Source organism: Neopelma chrysocephalum, unplaced genomic scaffold (genome assembly GCF_003984885.1).
Source record: "Neopelma chrysocephalum unplaced genomic scaffold, ASM398488v2 Primary Assembly neopelma1_25, whole genome shotgun sequence".
NCBI lineage: Eukaryota > Metazoa > Chordata > Aves > Passeriformes > Pipridae > Neopelma > Neopelma chrysocephalum.
Window position 1 is genome coordinate 7,530,807 of NW_020897694.1, and position 26,645 is coordinate 7,557,451.

General features: G+C 40.2%; 1 protein-coding gene across 2 annotated transcripts in view; it reads right to left on the reverse strand.

The window, feature by feature from the left end:
• TSC22D1 (TSC22 domain family member 1) overlaps positions 1-23,343 on the reverse strand; it is a 92,536-nt gene extending 69,193 nt beyond the window's left edge. The window contains exons 1-2 of one of the 2 annotated variants that reach the window (XM_027674324.1): positions 22,901-23,343; positions 19,387-22,241 (exon numbers count right to left, since the gene is read on the reverse strand). In XM_027674324.1, the coding sequence (XP_027530125.1) occupies positions 19,387-22,208 (2,822 nt within the window). In that variant the 5' untranslated portion in view covers positions 22,209-22,241; positions 22,901-23,343. Of the gene's footprint in view, positions 1-19,386; positions 22,251-22,900 lie in introns of those variants that run through there. The other variant, XM_027674323.1, reaches the window with a different exon arrangement.
• Positions 23,344-26,645: the final 3,302 nt, after the last annotated feature.

Below are 26,645 nucleotides of genomic sequence, written 5' to 3' on the forward strand. Positions count from 1 at the left end.
CACATCCAAATATCTAAAGATTCCTTTTCCTAGATCTATGCAGGATTGCAAGAATTATCAAGTATCAATTAAAAAGTTAAGGAAAATATTTGTTCATCTCCCTTCAGCTGGACTTCCTTGAATTAAACCTCAGGTTTAATGGCAGTTTATTAATTATTAAGTAGGCTTTCTATTACACAGCTAATTATTTCAACTGATTACATTAACCTTTAGAGGACAAAAACTATTAGAACAAATAAAAGAATTTAACAGTTTGCTTTGACGTGGGAATGCAATGTAAGGTTCTTTAGCGCAACAACTGGAAAGCTTAAATTACAGGAGGGATCAGATCATCCAAAACATAAGAGAAAACAAGCATTACACAAGTATCTGAATCAGATCTCAAAGCCCTCAGAACAGTTCATATTTTCCATATGAGTTTAAAATAATGCAAATAAACTTGCTTTTCAGACTCATATGAGTAATACATTTATTGGTAAATACAATCACTTAAGTTCTACATCTCTTCCATCTGATATCTCCTAAAGCTTCTGGATTGTAGCAGTTCGTATTATTTTAAAGTAAGAAACATACTGATAAGAGTAACAAGCTTTTCAGAAGATACGTACATAACATGCAAGCCTTTCTATACCCTTTTGCATTTTTTAAGAGCACTGACATCAGGAGTCACCAATTTCAAAGCAATTTACATAGTACAGATTATACACTTAGCTGTTCTGGCTTCCTTATTTTTTCCTCTGAGCTTTGTTTTCATCCTCACTCTACTTACATGATTTTTTTGGTTTTGTCTTTTGGGGTTTTTTTGCTTAAAAGAACTTCAGTACCATCCTGGTATACAGTTTTTTAAAACTACTTAAGGCACAACAATTAATCAAACCAAAGTATCTAAATACTTAGAATTCAGCAATCCTTTTCATCATTTTTTTCCATTAGTCTCAAACCCCTAATTACAAGAGCATGATTATTTCTAAAGCACAAACAGCAAGGACAATTCTTTTCAAAGGCAAAACAGAGTCAACACACTTCTTGGTTCTAAGTAATTAAAAAGAAGAGTATCAGGAGCACCTTACCTTAAGTCCTCATCCAGCAGAAACAAAATTCCATCTATCCCTATAGCCTATTAACCAATACTGCATACTTGAAACACACTGAAATCCTAACTGATTGCATAATAGAAGCTTTTGCAAAAGGCATCTATTAAAATTTCTGGCACTAAGTTATTAGACTGATTAGATTTATAAACTTATCCAGTCAAGCAGCCAGAATCCTACAGAATTACATGATTAGTTCAGAAAAGTTTAGCCCCTTATACTGTTGTACTGTTCATCACAGGTATATCATGTTGCATCCAGGAAGCAGCACATACACAATCATTTCTTACCTGAAAAAAAAAAACCTATTTCCACAGTACCATAAATAGAGAAGATAAAAAGATAAGATTAAGGCTTGTAAGTTCAGCATGATGCTATAGTCAATGACAGTGGAAAATGTTTCTGAAATATGCTAGTCAGTCTAATTAGATATACCTAAACATACTCAGTAACTACAGCAGCTTAAAATAAACAGCTAAAACAATCCATACTATTACAGAGTAATATCTGGAAGAAGAAGATATATTTACAGCCTTGGCTTTATCTCTCTACCTGCCTCTTCTCACCCACCAGTGTTTATAAACATTCCCCACGAGGAGATTTCTTTCATACCAACATACTCCTTTTAGTTCTAATTATAAGCACCCCTTCTTTATCCTGTATTTTGGCTACTTAACCACATTCATGAGCATGGTCTTCCCCTGCAGTCAGGCTTCTACTCCTGATCTTCAGAGGCCATGCAACACTCAGCCATACACAAATTGCTGTCTCTTTCATGATACAGAACAAGTCCAAAAATCACAGATCAATAAAGTCACATCTTCTTCAGACCTCCTTCTTCTAGGATGCTTTACAGAGATATCAACACAGTTGTATTAGAGAGGGTCAGGTACATTTTCTTAAGAGTAAAGTTGCACATAAGTAGTTTACACATGTAGTTTTGCCCCCCTCCTCAACCTTTAGCAGTTTGTCTTCCAAGAATGCAAAATGCTCATGTTTGTCCCTCTTCCAGTAGACATGAGCAAGATGTGCCACATGATAAGGACCTGAATAATAAGAATTTCAGTCGTTATGTCTTTATAGGTATTTTATTTCACTTCCAACAATTCTGAACCTATTTTCTGAAAAATTTAAGATATTCAAAACTAACTGAACAATTAATTCATCACCTTAGCGTTCCCATAAACACAGCATATTACAATATCATCCAGACAATGATGATGCAAAGTTCAAAAACAGACTATCCAGCATGAGGAAGAAAAATTTCCTGAACGGCAAAGCTCAGGACTTGCCTAATCCTATTTTACACGATGTCATTTAGCATATTCTAATTTCATATTCAAGACGCTTCACTAAGACTATGGAAAGGCAGTATAGAAGAAATTATTACATAAAACAGGTTATAGAAAGAAAAAAATGGATTAAGAAATTAATGCCAAGACACTAACACAAAGCAAATCCACATTTTCTAAAGGGTCTCACATGTTAGATATATGCCATGTTAAGACTTGGAATATATTACACATCGAGATTTTTGAATTTTGTATTTTCAGAGTAAATCCCTCCAATACTACCTGGTGTGGCAGCAAACTGGGAACATTTAAGATAACATTTTCTATATAGCAAATACAAACCAGGGTAATTTATTGCCTTTGGTAACTGTGATTATTTTTACAAAGAAGCATTCGTTTTGCCAAACATTTTTATATTTAAAATGAGATCAACAAGCTTCCTGCATTTCTAAATTTATTACTCATTTTACTGTTAACTTGCAGGATAACTGCATTATTTCTATATAATCCACAGTACACTCACTTCAAAACCTAATCAAATGTCCTCTACAAACACCAATTACAACCCCTGAAAAGTCTGCAGATTCCTCCAGCTTCTGAAGTAAGATTCCTGGAAGAGGTGCTGTAGATCAAACACAATACTAATATTTATCTGATAGCCACATAACAAGGAGAGAAACAGGCAGATCCAGTACCTGGGGCTTGTCTTAACTTAGGTTTTCACCTAAGTCCTTCCCACAATGGTACTCTTTTGGGGAGCACATTCAGGTCATGTCCAAGCACAAACTCATTAACCCCAAAACACTGATTTACGCACACCGGACAAGATAAAAACATGCTCCTCTGCTGTTGGATGGATTAAACCAGAAAAACGACACAATGAAAAGAATGCTATTTTTAATATATTACACCCTAGAAGTTCTAAATAAAGTCAGAAAAAAAAAATCCCTAAGTAGATTACTTGTCTCCTTTAGGGTTTAGTGACCTCTGACGTGCTTGCTGATCTACAGAGCATCTGATATGCCGGCAACTCTGGAAGGTCTAGAAAATAGCTCCAGAATTTATTAGTAGCATAAAAGTCAAATTCCTCCTTAGTATTACTTACTAAAAACATTTGAAAAACGAGCACTGTGATGAGGGTGTGTTTTGAAAAAGTCATGTGAGATCTCAAGAGTCCTGGTAGCACTCCTTTTAAAAAACAACTCTTAGTGCCCTGGTTGCAAACATGACCACACACACGTGAATCAAGCTGAATTGTCCCATTCTTTTTTTATTTTGAGGACAGTTCAGAGCAACTTTGGTAACAGCATCTACCCGACAGAATTACAAGTGGAAGCACAGGAAACATTTAACATCTTTTATTCACAGTCCTTTCCAGGCAGCAGTAAAAGTGAGAACCTGGTAATATTAAATGCTTGCTATTTGACTATTTATTCATTAGCAACAGCTAACAGAGTTATCCAGACACTCTAAGAGGGATTTTTACAACAGAAGGCATCTTTCCTTCCCTGAGGCAGGATGTAACTACTAAGAATGACTGGGAGAAACAGGGAAGGAGGCTGCTAAAGGCCATCCCCTTTCTCTGGTATGGCAGTGTCCTACAAAAGAACAAACAGTACAATTCCATCATGTAACCATTAAACATACTGATATGTTTAGAAACATATAACACTAAACAAACTTACATGTTTAGAAGAAGAACTAGCCTACAAAGAAAACCCTGCAGTGCAACCTGACATACAACTAAGAATTTGAACAATACACAAGCAGGGAGAAGCAAAAAATCTAATTGCTGAAATTATTTCTTTACACCTCACTGGTGCAGCTACCACTTTACTCTGTACAGCTTGAGTAATTCTTTGCAGCTACCTACCCTACATGCACTCCTATAACCAATTTAATTATTTTGTGTTGCCAATTAGAATTGTTGCTATCTAGTGTGTTTTTAAAGAATCTTAAACTTAATCTCAAATATTTTGTTAAATAGGTATATAATTTTAAAATTTAAGAAAATTTAAACAGAAATTAAAATTTAAAGTTTAAATTTAAACAAACTTTTGAAGCTTTAACATTTAAGGCATCTTCTTTTACAGGCCTCCTGGATGTTTGCCAATGAGGCTCTAATGCCAGTGCTATAGCATCTGAAATGCTATTTTAAGCCATTGCTATGCTGATCATTACATTTTTCAAGCACAAGAACAGCTTCCTGAAAAATAAGGATTGTGAATAAGTGGTTTTGTTCTTAATGAAACAATATCTTGCTTCTGCTTACAGGACATCTTAATTTCTGACCTACACTTGGATAGAGTAGGGCAGTTGTTACACCTTTCCCTACTTTAAATGTGCAACAACCTCTCAACTTCTGCTACTCTGTAAATTCGAGAACACACCACTGCATCCCAGCTCGCTTTTAGCAGCATCAATCGCCATCATATGTGATCATTCACATTTCTATAATCAGCAGTCATAAGGCCTCCTTCCATATATTCCACCTCATTTTTTTCATCTTACTCTGAGTTTTCTCTCCTGCCTTCATACTTCGATGATATTTTCAACAAAGTTTAAATAAAAAGAATTTTAAGTTTTAGTTTGGTATGGAGTAAGACAGTATGGAGCAGTATCCTGTCTTCGATAGTTGCCATCACCAGGTACTCCAAAAGTCACTGAAAAGATCACAGTAGAAGCTACAGCAGATCTATCTCAAAAGATGCACTTGATTCCCCTGAATTACCTAAAATTCATCCTAAAAGCTGAAGCCAAAAGTATCTTCATTTTCCATGTGCTACTATAATTCTGTGTCGTTTCCTATATAACAATACAGACACTACACATTTTTTTCTCTAGGCCTCCACAGGCTCTTGTGGTAATGAGCTCCACAGACAAAATCTTTTTTAATATTAGCCAAGGCAATTTTACCCACAGCCTCTTGTTCCCAAATTATTTCAGGGCACATAAGGTCTAAACGATAAATCTATCTTAGATCAGGATCTAAAGTACAAAAAAGTGAGTATGTTATCATAGCTTTAAGGCTCCTTGTGAGTCATTGTCTCAATCACAAGTCTGATGTAGGTTTATCATTCAGCTTTAGAGATTTATTTCTTGGTTTAGGTATTACCTGGTCATTTCATTTTGAATTCCTTCTAATCCCTGTAGATTATCTTTTGTCATTTAAAAAAAATACAACACCACAACTGAATTTTGAGATCTTGTAGGGCAGGCTCCAGTGTCACAGCAGGCCTTAACTCATTAGCTTTTTGTTTTCTAAGACTCAAGTTCAAGTACCTTCTTAATTTACAAGATGGTCTGGGCTTACATCTGTCTACACCAAAAACAAGTTAGCCTTTTGGCACATTTGGCAAGAGATCTGGAACTCTTAAACACATTAATTCACCACGGTAATAGTGGGTAAGTGTGAAAAATCCTTAGGAAGGCAAATATGACCAGGGTAAGACACTCCATTGTACTTGGAGAATGTATCTGTGATGTAAGAGAAGGAAAGCCATTGACCCTGACACTGGCTCCACCTCCTACTAACACCAAATGTTAGGAGCAAGCAAAACTAGTCTACAAGGACAATAGAAAGGGCTCATGGTTCAGTAAGGACTGACTCTCTAGGAAAACAAAGAAGGGAAAATAATACAAATGGAGGTCTTCCCACAGTCTGACAAGAGGAATTAGCAGTGCACTAACTTTAATTAATCGCTCATACCGTTCTTTTTAACCCCTTCTACTGCTTCTGCTCTTAAGACTCACCGACAGAGAGCCTCATTTTCCCGAGTATTTATCATTCATCAGGAATGGTTCTCAAGCAAAGAGCAGCAAATGCTGAGAGAGATGCTGAACCAAACTGGACAACTGAAAAAGCACAGGATGCAATGCTGAAGCAGAACTGTAAGACACCATTCCAGACTTAGAAACAGGATGCATTGGTTCACGCAGCATAACATTCATTTTGCCAACATTATCAGGAAAGGAAAAGAACAAATTTCTGAGGCCTGTATTTACATATGTAAGCAGAGCAATATAGTGATGATACATTACAAACACTTTACACCAAGAAAAGAACATACACTAGGAAATCTTAAAATGCAATTTGCACACACATAAAACATGCTAATCTGGTAATCTACTATTAGCATCCAACAATTGGTTCTATTACTTATAAATCTGGACAGTCCTGGCCTCAATAGTTAAGCAACAATTAAAACAGTCACTTCCAAGGATATATGGCATCCCTACAACACTTGGTCATACTAGTCAGACTCCACAAAACCCACTCTAGCAGGCCAAATGCTTCTCTACTAGTCACTTCTTCCTATGGAAGTGGGCCTCTGGCCATGAATCGTTAAGAGAAAGTAAACTCTTCCACCACTTCCCAAGAAATTACATTGAAGGAAACAGACACGCATATATTTCTAGTCACCTTTCTTGTAGGTAAAGGTTCAGAAGGCTCTTGTAGGTAAAGGTTTGGACTCTCTATTGCAAAGTGCTCCAAAATGTAAACCTCTATTCAGGATTTTCAAGTTCTCCACTTCATAGGGCTCTTATAGAGCTTCTTCTTCAGCAGCTCTTTCTATTACTATTATCAATTACTTGATTAGATGAATTAACTTGATCTTCCTTCAAGAAAACAAAGTTGCCAAGTCAACAGTAGCCATGCTGGCATTTTAAGTGTTCATTGCCATGTTTCAAACACAACTTGTATTCAGTTTTAATTTTCAGAAAAGCTAGAACTGAATAGTGTTAATTTTAATGTATGCTGTCTGTCCAATCTTAATTCAACCTGCCACATCAATACTCAGAAAGAGAAAAACTGCTTATTTCACCAAAAAAAATTGCAAGTCTCTTTAGACACAGCATTCCAAACCATTTCTTACTAGTTTGAGATTAAAAACAACCTTTGTTTGTCACTTAAGAACAATCTCACAGAAACTAGTCACATTCACTGACAGGCACTATAATTAAATAGTATTTAAACATGGCTGGATCTTTTTTCAGGAAGAAAAAAGCCTATTTTTACTGGCAATCATTTTTGGTACATTTCTCTTGTGGTCACTTTAGGCAGATGAGACTACCAATAGTAGCTTCAACTCTTATTTCTGAAACAAAACGCAGATCTTTCCAGCAACCTCATGATTTCTGAAGGGGCTTTGTTTTTTAAATCTTATCTCTTCATTAGAAGCAGACAACACAAATCAATGGTGGAAAACATGCAACTGATAAGCAAAAATAAAAAACCCCTAGTGTTTACCCATCATGCTTGAAGGATTCTGCACTGGAACAGATTCTGTACCAGAACAAACCATTTTAATAACTCACATCTTAGGTTAGAGTATATAATTTAGGATATAACATCCTCAGAATATATTTGTTTCATATCATGTGGATTTTCATATTACAGTTACATTTTTTAAGAATGGTGTCCAAGAAAGTTTTTAGTAAAAAAGGCATTAAGAAATTCTAGCATATAATTTATAAAGGCATTAAGAAATTCTAGCATATAATTTATAGAAGCTCTACATACACATTTACTACAGACAACCAAAACTTACCCTTGACCATTTCTGAATACAGACCTCACAGCGCCAAGTTGCCTATGCCAATTTGTGCATAGCTACATGGCAATATCATTTGATGAATGCAATCTGTGTGACTCCAGTGATTACAGTTACAAAAGCATGGGAAGATTTTTGTTTGCATGCACAAAGGCTACAGACCTAATCCAGTAGGCATCAACTTTCTTCTTAAGTCACAGATAGCAGGTCTATTACTATCATAAAATACTTCTGTTCCAGAGCTATCTGACAGCAACTTTGAGAACGTGTTTCTAAAGAGTACCTGTAAATTCACTAAATCATAGGATTTTTAAAGCCAAACTAGAAGGGCGGGTGTTTGGCATTTAGGATAACTGCACGGACCTGACACTGATCTGACCTGATCTTCCATCTAACACATCATGACAATTCCATCATTTAACAAAAAGATACTCAATATTTTGGGGGTTGAGGTTTTTCCTTGTTGTTCTTGCAATATAAAAATAAATAGAACATTTTAGATATTTATAAAATTTACATGTTCCTGAAACATTAAGAATGGTTTAGTCTATCACATTCAGAGGTTGGAATACGAAAAAACTTTTTTAAAATAAAATTTAAAAAAAGTTTCCTTAAATGTCTCCCCAATTAAAAGGTATTAAGAGGGAGGATCACATGCTTAACCACTTAAATATTAGTAAATATCAATACAGTCCTCTATCTGAAAATACCTATGAATATTTCATACAATTTCAATGTCCTTTATAAAATTCTTTAGAGAACTGTTTTTGATGCTTTCAGAGAAAACACTTATCTCACAAACTCAAAGGAACTAAAAAAACATGTTCTAAATATTTTAAGTATTTGGACAGTAAATATACATGTTAAAGATTACCAGAGATTGGATTCTGATGGTCAGACAAATGCAAAAAGTGAAGATAACCACAAGTGAGTGCTATAAAACGTTAGTATTTCTTTTTCCCCCTTCCACAGATCACACTACTCTCTAGAAGTTGGAGATGCTTTCATGTAAATCATTATCTTCCATTTACATGTTAATTTCCAAAGAAATAACAAGACTGCTCAATTACTTCACCATGCTCCAACACCAAGCAGCATTAAGAATCCAGATGCCCCAAGGGCAGTCAGTGAGACCCCACAAAGAGGCTGACCCAAGCTCTCATGATGACATGGTGACTCAATTTTCCATGCAGTGGTATTCCAGAGATGATGTACTTCACTATTAGCAGCATACATCTCTACAGGAACACACAGATCACTATACGGCATTGGTGCTCTGTTTTTCCATAAACCACTAAAAACATTTGTGATTTTGCCCGCTTTAAAGCATCACTGTCTTAAAATCAGTTCAGAAGTTACCTGAACATCAGACACCAAGTCCTTCAGGACCACCTCTTCTGCTCGTTATAAAGCAGTCAGTAGAGCACCAATACACAATTACGTGTTTTAGCTACTATCCCAAAAATAAGAGGCTGTATTGCCAACAACTGCATATGCTTGACTGACACATGGATGCCTGACAGTATTTCAAAAATTAAAATCCCTTTTCTCACGGAAAAAGAGAAAGAAAACCAAAAACAAGCATCATGAACGTTTCAGATCTTCCCTCCCTCCTCCCTCTCCAATCAAATACAGGCTCAGAAACTCCTCTTTTTCACAAGCAATTACAGAACTGGAAATAGTGTCATACACTTGGAAAGAAAGAAAATAACATGGAGGCACATGCACATCCTACACCAATCCCTGAGCATTTATGAGTAATTTGACATTTCACCCAATTTGGGACATTAGGACTACTAAAGAACCACTTGGCAGTGCAATATGCTGATCCATTCTTAACATAATAACCTCATTCAACAGATTAAAGAGGTACATTTATACCTTGAATTCATTTGAGTACTACAGTAAATTACTTAACAAGTACTTAAAGCACATAGTCATTAACTCATGGTTCCTTTTATTTTCACTTGGTCTTATTTTTTAAGACTGCAAAAAATGAAACTGTAAGAGCAGCAACTGCTCATTTTCTCACCAGGAGGTTTGTTTAGGGTTGTTTTATAAAAAAACCTTTGTATGTTCTTATATGTATATATACAGATAAACAGCATTAAGGATTTTAGACCAAAGGATTTAAAAAAAATTAATCAAGACGTTTAGTAGACATTTCAAGTTAAGGTCAGGCCAAGATTTTTCACTGAACAGCTTATAACATAAACCATAATGTGAAATATAAACTATTACTACGAAATCTATCCTTGTCAGATTTTGGAGATGCTCAAAGTCCGAGAATCCTCTACTGTAAGTGACATCACGGGACAATGACAATTAATACCATGCACAAGTTGACACACACAGACACACACAACAACCATGAAACATCCCAAGTCGTTCTGCTTCCCCTATACAGCAGGCATTGCAGCACGAACCCTCATGAAATCCTAAAGGGAAAAAATAGCATTCCACGTCTGTCAGACTCAATCTGGAAGTACGAATTAAAATGCTGTTTATAGTCCTCAGACAGACATCCTCAGAAAAATATGGAATCTTTCATATGGTACAAAAACACATTATGATACTTCAACACACATACATCCAGTAAAATTACCAAGCTGAAAATAATATTCCAGGAAATCTACAGCAGTCTTTTACATTTTTTTTCCTTTGCTTATCCCAGCTCAGTGGCAATATATGCCAAACAAGTCACTCATTATTCAGACTCTGCCTGAGTTTTTGCTTGTTTTTCTTTAAAGAGAGAAGTATTTCAAAACTGCAGTCACAATAGACAGCAAAGCGATCATACATGAGTTACTGGGTTAATTTTTAGTCACAATCTTCCTTAAAAGCTACAAAAGCACTAAATATATAGAAACACAAAGTTAGTATGGTTACATTCTGAATTTTTTGATTTCCACAGTTTCTTATATGTAAGTTATGACTGTCAGTCATCATCTCTGTCATCTATACACAACTGTGATGGAATTAGGTGAAATAAAGGCCAGAGGAAGCTCAGAAGCCATTTAAGTTCTCTCTCATCTTGACAGGGATTTCATCCCTCTACATTGCACAGAGTTCAAAGTTACTGGAAAAACATTCAGAGTTATTTCTATAACACATTTGTCTACAACAATTTAAAGGAAAATACCACTTCTTAACCAAGCACAAGCAAGTCTCAATAGATACTAAATTCAGAAACTTAACACTTATGCAATTAAAAGGACTGCTGACTAGATATGTAAGCACCAAAGAAGATTAACACTCAGTTACCAATAACTAGGCCTGTTATTGATCCACAAGACAGCAGACTACAAATAAAAGACCAACAATGTCTGCAAAAAGATGGTGTATCTTACACTTGATTTGCACGTTCTGATGCTACTGGAAGAAATGAAACAAGTGTAACACTGGGGATATAGAAATAAGCATATAATTTCAGCACGCAGCACTGTTACTGTGTTACTTGTGTAACTCATCATTAAGAACCACACTGCAGTACAGCAGTAAAAAAACCAACATCCTATTATTAAATGCATTAAGACACTAAGACTTGTTGAATGTGGATCCACATTTTCAGCAGCTTTCAACACTGTCCCTAATACTTAGCATAGTATTTAGACACTGTTGCTTAAACAGCTGCTGGAGAAGTTCAAATCTCAATTACATACCAAAAAATCAGAGCCCCGAAAACTTCCTGATGATATCCAGCTCATTAAAACAACCAAACACACACAACCATAACAAAAAAAAAAAGACATACAAACAGAAAGCTGGAAAAATACTTAAGTCACATAGGACCTCAATCAATTTGGTTGGCCAATTCATTTAACACACTTAAGCAGAAGGTTATACAACCAACTTTCAGTTGCTATCCAATCTATACCTTACTAGAAATACCGCCTACATTTTTAAGCCTGTAGTCCCATTCATCTAGTAGTAAATTCATCAAGTGTAAACTCAGAGGATCCTCTGCTGCCTGTTTTAGCAATTTATAAAATGGCACTTCTCCACTATACTCAGAAGAATCAGTTATTCAAAAGTATGTAAACGGATGATTAAGATACCCCTTAAGTTTAATTAAAACAAATACAAAGCTGTCTTCAGAAAGTTTCCTTGAGGCAAAAACCAAACATCAGTGGTACCTGTAGCATTTGTTGCTCTTCAAGGACTACAGTAAGCTTCAAAAGTCTGTTAAATTTCTAAACCATACCAATAACCAAAACCTCCAACTACTTTACTTCCTACTCTGTTCTTCTAATGTACTTCCAAAATTCTGTACTCATTTCAGCTTGTACAACACCTACAACCCCCAGCAAGGAAGGCTAATTATAAAGACTAGTTTGTTTAGGTGTCCATTCTCTGCTGAACAAAGGAAAGCTACTTGTACTGTTCTGGACCATCCCCAACTCTGTACTGCAAGAAGAAACAGAAACTGGGACAAGAACTTCAAGCCTGAATGCCTACAGTCCTTAAATATATGTTGTAATTGTCAAAGGTACTGAATATATGAAGCCTCACCAACACCTCAAAATAGTATCATATAACATTAAACGCAAAGGACAAACAATTAACAAAATCCACATAACACAGAGTGAAGTAGGAAAAAGAAAATCAGGAGTCATTTCTGGCACACAATAATCCCCAAATAATTTAAAGGAATTAATTGCTTGCTCAAAGAAAAATGGTGAACAACTTTACTGTAACTTTTTTACTCTACCAAAACACGTGTTAAGGATCTTACTTTGCAAGTGTAAAACATTTCATAAAATTGAACAAGTTCCCATTATTAAAGCATAATGTTGTGTTTGAACCATGATGAGTATCATTCTTCACCTCTGCACAGCACCCAAGTCAGAAGTCCTCATTTAGTACTGGCAAGTCATTTAGTCCATAAGGTAACCAACAATGATAAAATACCTAAACTATCCCCGGCTCCACCATTGGCATGTATGGGGGTCATTACAATCCCTGACTGCCAAGCATTTATAACCTCTAAATTCCTCTCGTGGGAAAGCTGATCCAGCTTCAGTGGAAGATGGAGAATTTGCATACAACTGCAACCACAAACCAAATCCTGCTTCCAACACTGCTGAGGCACAACAGGTGTTTGGAGGCTTGTACAAAATGAGCTGATAAGGATTTTTACACCATTGACTGTAGCACAATTACTATCTTTGTTAGCAAATTCCAAAGGCAGAACAAGAGTTAAAGCGTTCCCAGATATTAAAGCCAGAAGGATGATCAGGTGCTCCAGTTTGATACCATAATTATGCTGCGCTTCAATCATGCAATTCCTAATTCTGAATGCTTTAGAACAGGCTTAAATAAATAAAGTGGTATCTCCAGTCACTCAGGAGCTCTTTCCATCTTAGCTTTAGGCTATGGTTTCCTGTACAACCATGCTGAGAATAAACTAGTTCGTTATTTACGGTGATCTTTACCATGACATAATTTACTGAATGATCTTACCCTTAGTCCCTCTTAACATGTTGTTGAAGAATGTTTTTGCTTAATAGTACTGTCTTTGGTGCCCTAAGTGCACTAAATGAAGGGTACAGGCCCACTTTTAGAAGTTTTCAATCATTTGTTGAAGTGTAATATCTATTACACACAGTACATTTTAGTCTCATAAATTAATCAAGAGAACAGCAAAAGAACCAGTGCATTTAATCAATGAGAACAAAGACACACTATTCTTTTCCAGTCATTTTTATGTTTCACCTACATCAAACTGCAAGCCCACATCACAAATTATTCCCCAAAAGGTCATCTCGAGAATACACTTGCTATTATCAGTGATATTCATGTTTGTATAGCTTCTTGTTTAAGAGCCTATACTAGCAATACTACTGTTTACAATTTGATCTACTTCCTAAGCTGTTAGAGACAGGTCTGAAAAGGCTTATTTACTTTATTACCCTCTGTAAACTGAACAGGTTATAGGGGGTCTTTTTGTAGCATAGGTGTGCCAACTGTACACGTTTTTACTTATGCTTAAGCAAGATATGTTAACATATTGGGGTTTGCTATGTTGGGTTGGGTTTTTTTTCTTTGTTTGGGTTTTTTTGGATGGGTGGTGGTGTTTGGTTTTTTATTATTTTCCCCTTCCATTCTCCTATCTTTGCCAGCTTACCACAAACAGTTATAGTCATAACTCTGTTGTGCATTATTTAGATCACAGTAACTACTAAAGACTGAAACATTTCACTACCAATCCATTTCTCAGTATTTTTAATTCTAATTTCCAGATTAACCTGTGAAAAATGCAAATCCTGAGATAGTAACAAAGACTGCTTTTCAACATTAAATATTTTAAAACCCTGTTTGTTTGACATACACCTATATAGATGACTTATTACTTATGCACTGCTCCAAAGAGGAGCCAAAACTGTAGTCTTAAGGAACGTTTTCTGGAAATTATGTTATCAGTTGGAGAGATAAGGCAGATGTTGAGAAATTATCTTAAGTGCTAAATAACTGCTTTTACAACCCTCTGGTATCTTTTGGTCCTTCCTGTCTTGAAAGACAACTCAATACCAAGCACTGTAGCAGTCCTTAGTTCAAAGGATATCATGGCATGCAGAAAATGCATCTATAAAAGACATCAGGAAAAGGTCCATCAAAACAGGTATTGCCACATACAGATGGTCAGCAGACGTACAAGGTGCAGACCCTAAATTCCTTATTGTTCTTTACTCAGAGCAGAGCTAACAAAGTCAATTCCACCAACAATAGGTATTTTATTTAATCAGATGAAATGAGAAACTGGACTTGTCAGCATGACAAAAGCAAGCACATTTTCTTCACCAAAGTGCTCTTTTTTTACTCATTTGACTTGCTATTGCTGAGGTTAACAATTTTCTTAAGTTTCATAAAAGCTACATTCAAGATATGAACAGACTTTTTTAACAGTCAATCTCCTAGAATTCAAATCATGCAGTTTTCAAAATGGTGACAAGACAATGAAGCAAGTTTAAAATCTGCAAAACAGAACATTGCCCCTATGATGCAACTAAAAAAAATACCACCATAAATCTATGCTAATCCACCCTAAATCCTTTGTCATAAAGTATCTTTTCCCTTTCCCAAATACAGAGCAGCAAAACTTTCAGTAAATGAAAAAGCCCATATAAACTCTAAAACTGCTTACAAAATCAAAATAAGTATGCAAAATAGTTACCACATCAAAAACATAATTGAAATTTCCAGTTCTACTTTAATATGTTCATTCACCGCTACTTATTAAAATCTTCAAAAAGTATTCAATTATATCTGTAAAAATCTCACTTGTACCTGATCAGCCTTCCCACTACATAGTTGCATACATGATGAAAATTAATCCAGTTTCCTGACTTTACTCTTGCTTTACAATCTAGGACTAGTTACTACTACCAGAGATTCTCAAAGGCTGTTCACAGGTCATTCAGTTCTCACGTTCAACTTTAATCTTCCAGCCTCTCCACAGACTTGGTAACAAGCCAAAACATATGTCCTACACAGAAAACATTTCTAAAGGGATCTTTTAATAAAAATTTCTCTTTAAAAATTACGAGATTGTCACATAACAAAGCATACTTTTTATGTGTTTAGCATGGCCTTTTCCTCCTTTCTCTTTTGCTTCGCTGTTGGATGAAATGAAAAAACAGGTGAACACAACTTGCACCAGCCTAAAGAATGCAAACAACTCTACAGGAAATGGCATCAAGGACAGGGAGGCAGTTATTAGTTCTCTTATCCTGCATTCACAAAATCTGCTTCTTAGTAATGGTAAACAACATTTCAGATTAAGTTCTTTTTAAATTCCCTTATAGCAGCCTTTATAAATGCTGTAAAATAAACTGACTTTTTAAGTTTTCACTTTAAAGATAATTTAAGAATAATATAAGTTTGTACAAAATCTTACTGCGAGCATCTATAGCACAGTAAAGCATATAGCATTGTCTACAAAGATGTAAAACTTATTCTGAAACACTAAGTACAAATACATTTAAAAATTCACTGTGATATAAACATGTATTTTTCATGCTTAAGTTTCAAAAGCATAAAAATAAAAGAAATCCTCTTCTACAGTTCTAGAGACAAAATACTAAGCTCAAAAGATCATGTCTAAAATTGACAGGATTTAATAACTGAACTGAATAAATCAAGGTAACTGCTGAGAATCCAAGAAATTATGAGACTCACGCACTGAGTCCATATCACGCTTCAAGCTAAGAAAAAAAAAGATATTCAACAACCAAAAACCTGGACTGCGTTATTGTAGACTGAAAAATTAAAAGAGATGACGAATCTACCAACATATAAACACCTATGGCATACCCAACAGGCTGAAGAAAGACTAATCAGAAGAACTACCAGTGTTTGGTGGGTTTGTTGGGGTTTTGGGTTTTTTGCTTGGTGGTTTGTTTTGGTTTTGTTTCTCTTTAAATACAGAAACTACAGAGTATTATTTGTATCCTCTCTTTAATAAATAAAGTTTCCAAATTAATTTTCCACACAGCATTCTGCCAAGGAGTTCATTTTTAGTATCTCTTTTTTCTGATCTTCACTATGACTTGAAATAAAAGTCATTCACACTGGGGAAATAAAAGGTTATGGTTCTCAAAGCAGATACTCCACACTGTCTATATTTAAAAGGCCATGCCCTGACAACAGACATAGAAAGAGATGCAAATGGTGTTCTAAAAACTGAACAGACTAAAGACTTAAAGATACTGGTGCGTCCTTAAACGCAATTATATACAGGTTTAAGAAAAGCTGGGAGTTAATCTATACAAGGTATTACAGGGGTCAGATGTTTTTTCAAAGGCACACTAAATGGAATTTTACAGCTTCTTTGCTGGCCCAATTATGTCATCACTCAATTCTTTCTTCTACCTTTTCCCTTGCCTGGTTTAGAATCACTTGGGATATATTGATAGAAATCTTCAGTGATGGATGTGTGTGCGCATATGAGACAGAGAGAAATTGGGATTTTAAACACAAGTATTTACAATATGTCTGTTTCTTAAATGTTTATGTACTTTTAAAACACACTACCATTTACCTCCGGTAAAAGAGAGTATAAGCCAACAAACCAGGAAAAAAACCTCTAATTAGAGATATCTGATGGCCAAAGAAGCAAAATAACGTATCTTGCACTACCTTTAGTTAGTAACGAAATCTAAGCTGCAGATCAAAGTTCCAGTTGAGATGACAATGTAAGTACCTTGTCCTGAGATCCCCTGGAAGCGGAAACAGGCGATCTCACTACGTTTTTAATGTTACATACAGATATGCAGGGAGAAGTGCTGCTGTAAATTGTCTGACAGTCCACAAAAGTGACCTGGCCACTACTGTAACGCAAAAAAACACAATTATTTTTGGTCTCCATTTAACAGTCATATCCTGTTCTGTGTAAAGAATCTAAATGATTTTCCAACTGCAGCTAAACAAAAGTGTAGTATACCTGGAGATGACAGATTGAACAAAGACGCAATGTGCATGGGAGAAGAAAGGATATGATCTTTGGCTAGCCAAATAACAGAGGAAGAAGGTATTTCTGGCTATTGTTACCCTGAGGGATTTAAACATTCTGGAAAAACTACCAATCATGACAAACTGCTAACATATGCTCTTAAAATCAGGGTACAGACACATGCTAGCTGTCATTTTCCAAAATGCTGAGTATCAATGAGCTTATGATTCCCTTACTCAGCTGGGATCCCCCTGAAAGCTAAAGGCGCTTTTTAACTTGGTAAAAAACTACTAAAACAAAAAACAAACACCACACAACAACAAAACCAAATCACACCACCAAGGACAAGTGGGACCCGTGAACAAATGGATTAGAGTCTTGGGTTAGAAAGTTCAAATGAAAGAAAACCAAAAAACATTTCTGAGAAAACCAACTGCTAGCAGCACAATGGTGACACTGTCAGCTTTAACACCTCAATCTGTCTTTTACCACCTTCATGTACTTATTGACTAAAAAAAAACATAATCAGAATGAAACTGTTGGAACTTGTCTTCTAGCACTCCTGGAAGACAAGCTGCTACTCATTATAGTTCTCTGGTATCTCAGATAGACGTGATGAAAGTCACCAAGGCAGTCAACACCTCATGATCAACATAATCAGAGACTGCTGATAGAGTTAGGATCTTCAATATTAGGAAAATAATCCAGCCTTTCTCAGCAACCTATTTTTTTTTTCAATTTTTTTTAAATAAAGTTTGGCCAATGACAATACTCCTAAGTTATGGCACCAAGAAGACATTTAAGAAGTACTTCACCTCCCATTGCTAAGGCATTTTTCCCACCTTGTGTTTAGTGTCTTATTTTGTCTCCTTACTGGAGGCTTGGTTTTCCTAATATTCTTTTCTGTTCTCCCACACATTCCCAAGGCTGCTTATTTATCTTAAAAGTTACTTCTCCTCTTATTGTAGTTTCTTACATAAGAAGTTCTTTGGCAGAAGCACCAGTCTTCCTGTCCACTTGCAAACCCATATCTTAAGAGGTCCTCAATACATTGAGGAATTTCCACACATAATTAATATCAAAAAATCACACTTGAAAACTGATCTTCGGATCCCTTCAGCCTGCACACAAAATAGCCTTTCACGACTGATTCAACTTCTCTGCACACACAGTCAAAGAAATTAGAATATTCACATGTACGTACTATGAAGACCAGCTAGTGGTCATTTACTTGAAAAGGTGAAGGTGGGAGAACACCCATCGTTTGAACAGGTGAAGGTGGGAGAAAGAGAGCAGTTTTCATACTCTGACTACACAGAATTGGTGCACCAGATTCAAAGGCTCACCATCCATCCGCAGGCCTGAGCAGCTCTCACCATGGATTAATGCTTTGAAGCAAAACCATCAAGACCAAAAGTGGCCTAAGTTCAATTTAAAGAGCCACAACAGTGTTGCTGAACTTCCTTTTCCCCACCATACTCATTTGCCTAAAGCATCTCCTGGCTGTCAAAGAGAAGGCTTTACTTACACCACAGACTTGCAACTGGTTCAACCTTTGTAAAGTCAATACTTAAAATAGAGAAGCTGAGGCAGGATGGACTCTAGGCTTGTGGGAAGAAAAAAAATCTACCTAAGAATAAATATTATTTCAGTATAATAAAAAATCTAAACTATAATCACCACTAGCATACTCATATTCCACAGTATTCTTCCATCTTCCCCTGTACAGTGGGAATATACACATTGTCACAGATTGTTAAACATCATTTACCCACGCAGTAATTTCAAAGCATAATCAATACAACCCCCCCCTCAAGAGAAAAACAGGTTCTTTAATATAATACCTGCATATGCTGGGACCTGAGAAACAATATTTCTAATTAGACAGAAACATCACTCTGCTTCATTTCACCGAATGGCTGTAACAAGACCTCCAAGTTACTGCAAATCAAACTATCAGACAGTCCATATTTTAATAAAGTTACAGGCAGTCTTACCTCTCATCCTCACCATCTACGAGAGGCGTTGTCAACGGCAGCACCTTCAGTGGAAAGAGGGATGCAGAAGATGGCATGTTGCTGCTACCCCCATCCGAAACAGCTGATGCTCCAACACCACTCTCGACATTGGCAGCTTGAGGTAAACCCACCAATGAAGGTTCTGTAGGGCGTCTGCCATCTTCAATTTGGCTTACAATGGACTGAGCTAGTGATTGTGCAGGGAACTGGGTAGAGCTTAGTGGCATCTGCTGTGGCATACTCTGTGCCACTGGCATACCTATACTTGTTGATATCAAGGGAGGCTGACTAACACTTTGAGCCAAACTGCCATTCTGCACAGCCGAAGCCTGTGCTATATTCTGTGGCTGTCCCAAACCTACAGAAGCAGAAGGTATGCCAGGAGGCACAGCTGAACCAGCTTGACTTGCTGCAGGAACAGTACTAGCTGAGGGTATAGGGCTAACCGCAGACAGCTGCTGGCCAGCCATCCCCTGGACTGCAGACTCCACTCCTTGTGCCTGCGGCTGTACAGGTAACAAGGTGTTTTGCTGAGCAATGACCATTTGCTGAGGAAGGCCTGAAGCACTAGCCTGTAATCCCTGCTGCATTATTCCTGTCTGCACAGGCTGCACTACTTGGGAAGATGGAGGAGCAGCAGTTGACGGCATAACTGGAGGTGGAATTTGGTTTGCAGCAGAGGGTGGTTGCACCACAGCAGCTACGCTTCCCTGCTGCCCAACATTCAGCATTTGACCACTGGCAGCTACACCTGGTATTGCTGCTGGAGCATGAGCAACAGGCTGAGCTGGGGCAGCGGCTGGATGTGCTTGCACTGAAGGCTGCATGCCCTGTGCCTGGGCAACAGGAACTGGCTGCCCAGCTCCTACTCCTGTAGAACTTGGCTGCATGGCAGGAGTCTGAAGGATCTGTTGATGTTGAACGTAGTCGGGCATAGCCCCCGTGACAGAGTTTTGGTTCACCGGCTTAACGTGACCTGCGGCCATCTGCGTAGGAACCGGCTGTTGCTGCTGCTGCTGTTGTCCGTACTGCAACTGCTGCTGCTGCACCACTGGCAAAGTCTGCACGGGCTGCGCTGGCTGTGAATATGGCAGCTGCTGTTGAGCCATACTCTGAACGGCAGGTTGCTGGTGGCCCAGGGATGGGGATACACCTAGTATATTAACCGGGGCTGGCTGAACCCCAGTAACAGTGGTTAGACTGGCCTGTGCAGGGGGTTGGACCCCTGGCTTCTGCTGTGGATAGTTTACTTCTTGAGAATGCAGCTGGACTTGTGCAAGCTGTGATTGAGAAACACTCTGTGGTATATTAGATGCTGGAATTGCTGGAGGAGCAGCACTGCTAAAATCCATCTGCTGTGGACCCACACCTTGAAACGCTTGCTGCTGTACCACAGTAGGTGCTCCCATTTCTCCACTTCCCACACTTTCTGTATAGTGACTCAGTGTGCTTACATTGCTGCTAACAGAACTCCCACTGGTGCTCTCCCTTTCAGAAGTCACTTCAAGCGGGTTTTGTTTTACCGTCTCTACTGCTTTGTTTACTGCTACTCCTTCTGAAACTGCAACAGTATTTTCTTTATCATAGAATTCAGTGCATGTCCATCTACCTTTTTTGAAAGGTTCAGAACTAGAATCTAATTTTACAACCCTAAACCTTGAGGTGCCAGATGCAGCCGGCTGCGGGCTTGATCCCACTGCCATTCCTGCCGTTGGATTAGTAACATTGTTAATGACACTAGAGGAAGCACTCGTACCATTGCCAACACCACTCAAGATATTCACATTAGCACTGCTGCTTGTTCCAGACAAAGCATTTACATTACCAGTACTCGTGATGTTGCTTAAATTTATAGTACCAAGCACATTGTTTGCCACACTAGAACTACCACCACCCATATTATTTAAGGTACTAGTTCCAGTAGCAGGACTTACACCTAAATTGCCAGGAGTACTTGTAGTGCGTATATTAGACACAGCAGATGCCGGGGAACCAGTGGATGATGCAGCAGAAACTGGTGCAGTTGATATAACATTGTCAGAGCTTCCAGTTGTTGATAGTTTTCTAAATGATGGACTGGGCGGTGGACCTCCAGAAATAGGGGCACTACCTACGCCAGGATGCGATGGATGATGGTGTCCATGATGGTGGTGGTGAAGATGGTGGTGATGATGAACGTGGTGGGGGTGAACACTTCCATTGATCACAACACTCTGCTGTGGGTGATGAGGAAGAGGAGCATGCTGCTGAGGAAGATGAGGCTGATTTGGAGAAACAGCCCCAGGAGTCTCTGCCTCTTGGAAGTTATTTAGAGTCTCTTCAGAGGAGCTCCTTTCAGGTTCTCCCAAGTCAGTGGCCCTGGATAAAGACACATCCAAGATCTCTGAAGACGAAAGGTCTTCAGTGTGAGACTCATCCAGGTCATCATAGCTTTCTGTATCCTCAGCTATGCTGTTATTAGAGCTCATACTAGCTGATATTTGAGCAGGGGTCACACTGGTAATTTGGAAGCCACTTTTCTTTTTCATCTGAGCTCCAGTCTGTGTAAGAGGCTGTGGTTGGAGCTGAGACTGCGAGAGGAGGTTCAGGCTTTGTGGAGGAGGGGGTATCGGCTGTGGACCCGCTGATGAAGCTGCTGCAGGAGATGGAGGCGGTGGCTGGACCAGCAAAGGCGGCTGATAATCGTCGGCAGAGAGGGCAGCGCTCCCAACGCCGGTACCTGGTGCAGTGGGAGCAGTAACGCAGCTGCTGCCGCTGCTACTGCTGCTGCCCCTTCTAGGAAACATCGCCGGGTGCGCCATCTTCCTAGCACTAATGTCTGCGGCTGAGTCAGGCTGGTGCATTGTATCGGGTGTATTTTAAGAGTGCAATCCCCCGGTATGGAGAGAGACAGACATACACACACATACACACACACACAGTTAGCTTTCCGCTTAGGGCAGGGCAGAGAGACACCACCACGCACAACCACCCCCCCCCGGCTCCCGCAGCGCACGGGCTGAGGCGGCTCGGCACCGCCAACCACCACCTCCCTCCCCTCCTCCTCCTCCCTTCGAGACAGGGAGGGGGCGAGCACCGGTCCTCCGCCGCCTCTGAATGTGACACTTTCTATCCTCCGCCATTCACTTTCTTTCTCCCTACCCGCCCCCCCCCCCTTTGATTTCCACCACCACCTCCCTCCTCGGCCGCCCCCTACTCCCCCACACACACACACACTTCCCCAGCCCCCCAACTCGCCTCTGCCGGGGAACAGCCAGCCGGCCAGCCCAAGGGCGAGCCCCTTCCTCCTCGCCGCGGAGGCTCCGCCGGGCGCCGCGGCTCGCCGGCAGCACCGCCCTCCCTGCCTCCCTCCCTCCCCGGCTCGGCGGGGCGAGGGCAGCCGGCGGGCCCTCAGGGCAACCCGGCGAGCCCTCAGGGCAGCCCGGCGAGGCGGCCGGCGCCCCTCGCCATCACCGCTGCTAAGTAGGAGGAGGAGGAAGGCGCGGATACGTACAGGACTGGCGCACAGCAGGGCGGCAGCGGCAGGCTGAGCCGGGCAGGGACATCCCCGTCAGTGGCAGCCATGGAGCTGAATCATTTTGGGTATTAGACAGATGGAATAAGGACGGAAGAAAAGCAGCAGCAGCCCAACAAGAGAGTCCATGAAAAGGAAGGAGGGAGGGAGGGAGGGAGGAAGGGGGAGCCAGCCAGGCAGCTTCTCTCTCCTCCCTCTGTGTCTGGCTGTCTCTGGAGGAGGCTCCGCTCCGCACGCTCTTCCTTCCCCCTCCGCCGCCTCCTCCCCCTTTATAACAGGCGGCACCCACTGGTCCTCCGCAGAACCGCGCCTGGAATCTATCCTCCTCCTGCCGCGTGCGCGTCCGCCCCGTCCTTTCTTCCCTCGGGGTCTACTCCCAGCTTCTCCGCCGCCGCGGGTCTCTCCCTGGCCGTGCCGGCCCCGTCTCCTCACGGAGCACTGGAGGAGGCGCCGCGGGGGGGAGGAGAGGAGAGCTCGCCAAAGGGGAGGGCGGGCGAGAGACAACGTAAGATGGCGGCAGCCGCCGCGCACGCGCGCCGCGCCAGCAGACATAAAGCCCGTCTGGTCGGGGCCGGCGGAAATGGGGTTCGGCTCGCGTGGCGGAAATGGGTGAGCGGCGCCGAACCCAGGCAGGGCGGGGGTGCCCTGGCTGAGGAGGGGGCGAGGCTGCGGCCCCGGCGGGCAGCTGCCCCCCAGGGCCGCGTCGTGTCCTCCCCCCCCCAGGTGCCCCCTCTCTGCCTGCAGCATGACTGTGCCTCACATGACCTGCCGCCGCCTCCCTCCCCCTCTCCTCAGCTCCGCTGCAGATTTATTCAAGTTATTCAGCCCCTTCTCCTTCTTCCCCTCCCTCAGTCCAGAATATTCCTGCCCGCTCGTTCCCACCGCGCACGGGGAGGAAAGGGGAGTGCATGTGCACCTCCCTTGCTGGGGGCGGCCCTCCCCTTTGTGCCTCGGGCGGCTCGCTCCGAGCCCCCTCTCCATCCAGCCCGGCGGGGGTCGCCGCCGGTGACTCCCCTCACGGTCTGAAATGGCCGCCCCCCCCCCCCCCCGCAGGCGCTCTCGGCACCGCCGGTACCGGGGGGGAGCGATGCCCGGAGGCGGCCGGGTCAGGTGGAATCATTCATCTGCATCCACAAGCGGCCTGTGTGTGTGTCTGTGTGTGTCTGTGTGTGTGCGCGCGCGTGTGCGTGTGCGCGCGTGTGTGCAGGAGCTTCTGATGAAAGCTCGAGAGGAACCACTCTGAAGCACTGATCCAAAAAAAAAGGTGCTGTTCAAAAGTATTTTTAAGTTGCTAAACGGGATTGAGGTGAAATCAGCTGACCTTCCTTCGATGTTTCAGTGCCGGCATCCTCAGAGTCAGGCAGCGAAGCTTGGCACACCTGCCATTGTGGTGCTGCTCTCATCCCATCCCAAATGGAGTTTCTCCTCTCTGTGGAGCGACAGCCACCTGATCTCTGGAGACACTTGATGCACATATTTCTGCCAGGAGATTTTCCTTTGCATCCTTATACCTGTTGGCTTGCAGAGATACCTGGCAGATATCTCATGGCCACACAAGCCTGATGGATCTGCACCATCAGCATCACTCTGCCTCTCCCATCAGTGGAACCCTCTCTTATCAGCAGAACTCTCACCAGGTGTGCTTTCAGAGCGCGATAGCTTGGGTGTCCCGAGTTCTTACAGAGAGGGGGACAGATTTGCACCTTCTCCCCTGTTGCTCCAGCAGCGTGGTAGTAGGGTATGCATTGTACCTGGAGAGCTGCTCCTTTTCCCACCTCCTGGCAACACAGCCTTGTCTTCAAACAGAGGCAGCCATGAGCTGGTGGAGGTGTCTTAAATCACTGCTTTGAAATTGCCCTAGGTTGCATGGAGTGATAAAGTGTTTGCAGGACTTGATGGGCTCTGGCTAATGTTGTAATCTGACTATGAAGCCTACTGATTAGGACAGTCAACAGGGCACAGGGCTTGGCTTTTGCTGCAGTGAATATTTAAGCACATAAGAAAGAGTAGTAGAGCTTTAACAAGAAAAAAGTTGTGAGAATCCAAGGTATTATACCGTATAGCTGAGTCATTAGAGAGTTCTTGTGGGAAATGTAAATGTTAGTTCCTGCAGGCAGAGAGGAGATTTGAGTCTCCCATGTTTAGTGTGTGGCGTTTAATCACTGAGGAACTAAAAAGCTGCTTTTCTTGCTCCATTTTGTGAAAAGGGCGAGGATTCAAGGTCACACACACACAGTAGGAGCTTTTGCTGCCTGTTACTGAATTTCACCCTACCATCTTGCCTCTCCCTCCTAACCTGGCTTATCTAGCTCTCAGCTGGTGGGGGGATAGGGGTGGCTTTTGAGAAAACCTTGCCTTTTGCTGCCTAATTCCTTTTATCTGGAATGCAGACTTTCAGCTCAAGTCTCCAGGTACCTGAAAGGTAGACTTGCAACCCTGGCTTCTTCCATGGCTGTACTGCCTTTGACAGACAGTACAGAGCAATTGACACAAAATTAAATAAGATTCTGCCTTTTCTGAGAGCCAGATAATATTATTTTTTTAAAACTGATAATCAGATAGAAGACCATATTTTAAGATAATACTACCTGAATGTGAGCTCCCTCCAGCTCTTTGTGTAACTCTCGCAGATTTCAGGACAGCATCACAAAGGTGCCCACAGTCTGTCTGTATCTTGATGCTTGGTGCAATACTGAAGTCTTAGATTGTCTTTAATGAGATACTCACATGTGTAAACATTTTTGAGGTAAGAGCTTGATATTGCAAGCCAACTTCCATTATAAATTCTTGGTCTATCTGCTTATAACTTTCCCAGAACAATTTCCTTGAGGAATTAAGTCTTCTATGATGAGCCGCAGCTCAAAGATGATTTTTTGAATGTTTGAACAGAGTCCAACTGCTTTTAAAACACATAGGCTATGAATACAGATGAGTTGCTTTCTAGCCTTAAAAATTTGTGCAAAAGCAAGTCAAAAAGGATTGAGCTGCAAAGTTTGAATGCACCTAATCAACATCAGCAAGCATGAAAAAAAATTAAAATAGTAGTATTGTTATTGGTGAATTGGTTGTTTTGCCCACACTAACTAACTTATGTTCATTTTAAATAGTTGGTAGTCTTTGGGGCTGCTTTTTAGTACAGCATATGAAGCAGTTTATTTCAATTGGGTGTATATTTTTCTTCTTATACAAGAGAAACTGAAGAAAAATGAAATTTAGATGTGTTATTTTTTCTGCATAAAGTGGTCACTGACCAGTTAACAATCCAAATGATGGTCTAGACTAGACATAGCACATCTGAAGAGGTATGTTTAAAATTAATTTTTAATCCTGTAAATATGAACATTTCCCTGTTACACCCTTTGTCTTTGTTTATCTGTTTTCTTCAGGTATACACTTCTCATTCTTTCATTTTTTGTAAACCTCAGTCTAAGCATGCAAATGAGCTTCTCAGATTAATTATTTTAATTTTTGTCATACTCATTAAGGTTTATGAAATTAAAATTAAACCACTGAAATTTATAATTGTTATGGATTGTGTTCTCGAGTTGTTTAAAGTGGGGAAAGAAATTTCGTCATATACCTGATTTACAAAACACCAAATATTTAAAAATTCAACCACCACACAACTGACCACAAGTGGACAGTAAATGAAATTACCCAATAGTTATTCCAAACAGGTCCACCTTCTATTTTTTAATTAACCATATTGATCAGCTAGCTGGAA